Source organism: Nannospalax galili, unplaced genomic scaffold (genome assembly GCF_000622305.1).
Source record: "Nannospalax galili isolate Female #2095 unplaced genomic scaffold, S.galili_v1.0 scaffold546, whole genome shotgun sequence".
Lineage (NCBI taxonomy): Eukaryota > Metazoa > Chordata > Mammalia > Rodentia > Spalacidae > Nannospalax > Nannospalax galili.
The window spans coordinates 519,047-525,046 of NW_008355158.1; the positions used below are offsets into that span (position 1 = coordinate 519,047).

The following is a 6,000-nucleotide window of genomic DNA, read 5'->3' on the forward strand; positions in this document are numbered from 1 at the left end:
TTTATTTATTTATTTACTTACTTACTTATTATGTGTATGAGTGTTTTGTCTGCACGTATGTAAATGCATCCATGTCATGTCATGCAAAGACCATGGAGGCCAGAAGAGGGCATCGGGTCGCCTGGAATTGGGGTTCCAGATGGTTGTTTATCATCGTGTGGATCATCATGTGGGTGCTGAGACTCAAACTCAGGTCCACTGGAAGAGCAGTAGTGCTCTTAACTGCTGAACCGTCTCTCCAGCCCCTTAATTTTGGTTTTGGTTATCTTATCAAGTATCAGATGTCCTTAGGAATTTTTCACCTATCATTAGTTTTGTTGACCATCCACCACACCCTTCCTTTCCCCCATCTCCCTGCTTCCTCTCACTGTAAACTGTTCCACCTCCAGTCATTTTTAAGCTCTTAATGATGAACCCTGAAAAGGACTGTAGCAGAGCAATGACTGGAAAATATGTACTAGCTGAAAGATTTGCTTACATAGGAGGAAGGGGAAATTTAGCCCACTTTAAAAGGGGGTCATTGTTGGACTGGAGAGATGTCTTATTGGTAAAGAGCACTGGCTGCTCTTCCAGAGTACCAGAGTTCAGTTCGCAGCACCTACATGGCAGCTAATCACTCTCTGTAACTCCAGTTCCAGGTATCAATGCCCTTTCTGGCCTCTATAGGCATTGTATGACAAAGGTGCACTTACATGAATGCAGGCAAAACACTCATACACATAAACAAAAATCAAAAGAAAAAATTTTAAAGTGGGCAATTGTATTTTTCTATAAACACAGAAAAGTCAACACAAAGGGAAATTTGATTGTTCTAACTCCTTGGTTTTCTTCTTTTATTTTCTTGTGCTTATACTCTTCTGCTTTGAAAATCATTTTGGTTGTAGTACACACAGTTTCATTTTGTTACATTTGTTGATAGGAGTATTTTCAAAGAAGGACATGTTCTGACTGTCCACCTGTGGCCTCTTCAGTACTTCTTCAGCTGGGCTTTCTACCTGTAACTGTGAGAGCTGATAAAAATCCTTTTACACTTAGGGTGCCTATATCTGATGTAATATTTCCAGAAGTTACTCCATTTTATTTGACTTATAATAATATGTATCATTTTGTAGAATAGTTGTACAAAATGAAGAAGATCCCTTATTTGATTAAAAATAAATTTGATGAGCTAATTGAATGCATAGTTTAAATTATTAAATTAATATTAGTCAAATAATAAATTTTGAGAGGCTGTAGGAAGGCCTTACTTAAGAAAATATTTCATATTTGAATTTTTAAATTTCTTTAATAGCTTCTGAAAGTATCTTACATTTTAATTTTAATTTGATATGTAAATATCTACTTTGTAGAAACATGCCCTTTTATGGAAGACACACACACACACACACATATATATATTACTGTATATATACAGTATGCGCATTGCTCACAACATTCTGGCTTCCCATCCCTGTTCCCAGTGGCTGAGCCAATAGCTACACACAATGATAATTAGGAAGTACTAGGAAATTTAAAAACTTTTAAAGTAGATGTCCTTTCTTAATAAGCAGAGCATCTCAGTAGACTTAATGCATTAATAAGTACTCTGACATCAAATCTGTTTCACCATAACTGCCAAGCTACCATAGCTCTCCCTTCTTTTTAGGCCCTGAGGAACAATTATTGCCCCAAAACCTCCAACACCTTCACTTTCTTAGAGTCTCTGTTGCTCAATCTAAATTACTTCACTTGTCTATGTATATATGACTGTGACAGTAAAGGCCAATTTTTTGGAGAAGTGGTTTAGTAAAAGTAAAATCCCGTGGGTACCTAGAATGTCCTCACCTGGGTTTTAAGCTCTTATAAGGCAGAGACTCTGACATTTATTTGTATCCTTAGAAACTTGGTTTCTCAAGGTGCTTTGTCTAAGGAGGCTGCTGGGCCATTTTTGCCACTTACTTATGGTAGGCTGTCTCAATAAAGGCTTTCAGAATGCAGTTCGGCTACTGCTAGAGCTGCCTGCTTGGGTGAAGTTAGGTGATGGATTCACCTTCGCCTAAACCACCATTTCAGTCTCCATGGTATGAAAAATGAGTTTTCTGCCCACTCCTGCACACAGACACACACACACAGACACACAGACACACACACACACACACACACACACACACACACACACACACACACTATAAACTAAAGAAAGAATCATAACTGCTGAAACCTTTACTGGCAACCAAAGAATATTTTTCTGTTCCCTTCTCTTTCGTCCTTCCCCAGCTCATTTTGTAAATGTCAGCTCCCTGCCATGATAACTGTGCTAAGAGAAGACTGAGCACCCAGGTAACACACCTGCAGCAGCAAAGTTAGCAAGGCTTTACTCTGTTTATGCCAGCAGCCAATTATTGGAACTGCTAGGCTGCAGGCACCATTCTTCTTTAAGTGTAATTTACAGAGTCCCGTTTGGGGCAGTCTCAACTCGTCAGACATCGCTGCTTGCAGAGATCAGTTAGTATTTTCTGGATGTGCTGCACTCTGCTTCAGTGGTCTGCAGAATACACACGAAAACCACTGCCTGAAACAATTTGACCTGTCACATTTGGTTTAGTGTGTTATCTACTGAGCAAATCATGCTTTTCCTTCATCCACAGGGGATATGGTATTGGGACGCGGCTGGTGGAAGACTTCTTAGCTCGATCCTGTGTGAGAAGATGCCACAGCTATTCAGAAATTGTAGATATAATTGCCCAGGTAAATGCATTTTTGACTTTGTCAATATGTCTTGAAAAACTTTGACTCTGCCAAGCACGATGATACACATTTATAATCCCTGTAATCCCCTGTACTTGGAGGGCTGAAGCAAGAGGGTTGTGAGTTTCAGGTCTATCTGAGCTGAATAGTAAGTTCCAGGCCAGCCTGAGCTACATGAGACTCTGAAACAAACAAAAAACCAAAAAATTCTGCTTTGATTCTTAACCAGTTTGGTAGTTTTCAGTTCTGATGAGAGAGGTTTCATCTGCAAATGTTGCTAGGTGTTGAGAGAGGGGATTGTGATTGAAAAGCTTTTGTTTCCACACAGAGATAAAACTATTACGAACTGAAAGACAAATGCTCCCAGACTGATTTAGTGGTATATGTATATAGAGTGTACGTGTCACACTAGGAACAATGTTTTGCAGGAGTCTGGGGAGATGGCTCAGTTGGTAAAGTGCCTGTGCAGAAGCATGAGGACCTGAGATTGGATCTGCAGCACCCTCATAAAAAGCATATATCTGTAACCCTAGTCCTGAGGCAAGGGGTATGCAGACAGGGAGATCCTTAGAACTCACTGGCCACGCAGCCTATCCAATTAGTGACCTCTGGGTTCAGTGAGAGACCCTGTCTCAAAACTAAGATGCAGAGAGATTGAAGAAGACACCAGATGTTAACCTCTGGCTTCTATAAACTTGAACATAAATTCATACATATACCCCCCTCCACACACACACACACACACACACACACACACACACACACACAGGAAGCCGATAGTTGGTCTCCTGCTGAGTTCTTGTTCCACCCTCCCTCTAAGAATATAGTGGGCAGAGGGTGAAGGAGAAGCAAGGGGGAACTTAGGTATCAATTTAAATGGGAAAGCAAAAATTCTGAGACCACCACCAGCAGCAGCAGCAGCAGGATGCCAAATGAGAGAGTTTATGGGTGTGACAGCTACGTACTCTCAGCAGGCTTTGGGTGCCAGCCTAGAGCTTGTCAGCAAGTATACAGCTTGAAAACTTTTGGAGGGCTTCAGGGTGCCAACTGAAAGAAGTCCTTTGCCAAGCAAGTCTGCAGAAAGCAGGTCACCAATTGGAGCATAGGAACAGGCTCCCCTGCCCATAAGTTTGAGCAGTGGGAGCCTCAGGAGGCTCCCTGATTGAGGGAGAAAGACACAGGTGCAGTGAGCCTCCAGTGAATCTGGAAGGCAGTCTTCCTTCTTGGGTGAGCAATGGGCAAGTCAGCTGGGAGGTGGACCCTGAGGTCTTCTGCTTCTTTGAAGAGAGCAGGAGTGTCAGGGACAGTGCCCCAGGCTGAGCTAGTAGCAGGGCTCTGCAGTCTTCCTTCCCTTCCTGTCCTGCAAATGAGATGATTCTATTCTTGAAAACCCCAAAGTGCCTCTTTACAGGGGACTGACCCTGATTGGTTGAATGTGAGTATGCAAAGAAGGTGAAAAAATGACACCAATCAGAGAAGAGCTTTCAACCGTGGTCGGGGAGGCGGAAGAGTTGTCAAAAGTTCATCATCAGGTCTGCAGGTCTCTACCTAGGCCAACAGGTAGTGAAACAGACATTTGACTTGTTAAACAGGTTCCTGTTTCCTGTTGCTATGGAGATGGTTGCAGGCTGCTGCTTGCTTCTCAGCCTCAGGCTCTGACTGTCAATTTCCTTCAGCCTGGGGTTTTTGTTTATTTTGCAGCAGTTCCTCTGCCTCCCCCCAGCAGCTCAAATATTTTTTTAAGTCTTTCGTGAAGGTAAACAGAAGAGTGAAACAGGCAGCTTTAGAGCAGGCATGTCCCAAACCAGGTCCAAATGCGGTCATAGGCGGCACATGGAAGGGGACAGTGTCACAGAAGATTGTTGTGGTCATTCCCCAGCAATATTTTTCCAAGAGAAAAGTAAAGCTTCCTGTAGACGCCTGTCCTCTGTGACCTTACACGGACAGTCCGGAAGTGTGGAATACAACTTGGAAGCATCCAAAGGTAGCTCAACTTTCTTAGAAATAAATCTGTGAAACACATCTTTAGCTGGCTTCCTGATTTAATCACAGGCCTATGGTTATCAGTTAGTGTTGTCAGTTTGTGACTCAGAAAGCATGCAAGCATAAAGCTATTTAGAAGGTCCTGATATGATGCTCCATCCAGTACACACAACACACCTATTGTCCGTTTCATCTTTCTTCTCTTCCCTGATTCTTAATATTTATACACGTGGTCAAACTGACTCTTCACATGAGTGGCTTTTACACACCACACAATGCTTTGTGACTCCAATACAGTTACTGCCATTTTGTCAGAGGGTCTGTCTGCAGTAGGCAGAGCAGGAGTTGGTTATCACTGCCTGGCAAATAAAGAAACCGAGTTCCAGGAAGAATGTGATGAAATTGAATAACACTTTATACAACAACACATACTTTCAAAAACACTTTCCAAATGAAAGATATTTCTACTTATTTATATTAATGCTTTTAGTATTTTGTGATTAGTAAATCATGAAGCTGAAATTGGAATCCAGGTATGATAACACAGTGATTTTAACATACATACAGGTTTTTTTAAAAAAAGAAGTCCCTTTCCATATATATTGGCAGAATATAAGTAAGATCCTGAAACACTGAAAGACAAGCGCTCATCTGAAATCTACTCGGTCCTGTAAATTCCCTCAGCCTGGGGAACAGAGCTGCCTGTCGTACTGCCTCCCTCCTGTCAGAGTGGTACAGAGGCCCAGAGGACTCTGATTCCCTCTGGCTGTTGTTCTTGACTGTGGATCTGGAAGTGGTAATTTCAACTATTCATTTAAATTAAAGAAACAGAAGGAAACCAGGCTTCTCTAGCAGAAGAAGAAACCCAGTTAAGGACTTTCAGTGAAGTGGCAGAAACCTGTAATCCTAGCATGTGGGAGACTGAGGCAGGGCTAATGTGAGTTCAAGACCAACCTGGGTTATACAGAAATATGGAAGCCAGCTTGTGCTGTAGAGTGAGACCCTGTCTCAAAACTAAACAAAACAAAAAGAAATAACTTTTTGTTTCTAATCAATATTGTCCTCAAAAGAACTCCTAGGAGATACCTCGTAAAAATTACTCTTAGAAGTGCCTAAGACAACTGAAAAGTCTCACATGAAAATTTCTTGTCACTGGTGCTCCTCTGGGGAGATATCCTCTGTGACTTATTAGCCAGGGGAAGAATACAAAGCAGATAAACTAAAGCAACTGTTCTGTATGAACTACAGTATATACTTGGGGCCTAAGCCAGGACTTATTACTTGGTACTT

General features: G+C 41.8%; 1 protein-coding gene across 1 annotated transcript in view; it reads left to right on the forward strand.

The window, feature by feature from the left end:
* The window catches only part of Trappc3l (trafficking protein particle complex 3 like), a 52,069-nt gene that overhangs the window by 6,560 nt on the left and 39,509 nt on the right, over nucleotides 1-6,000 (forward strand). Inside the window, exon 3 of the mRNA XM_008852190.2 lies at nucleotides 2,628-2,727. Coding sequence (XP_008850412.2) covers nucleotides 2,628-2,727 — 100 coding nt within the window. The remainder of the gene's footprint in view (nucleotides 1-2,627; nucleotides 2,728-6,000) is intronic.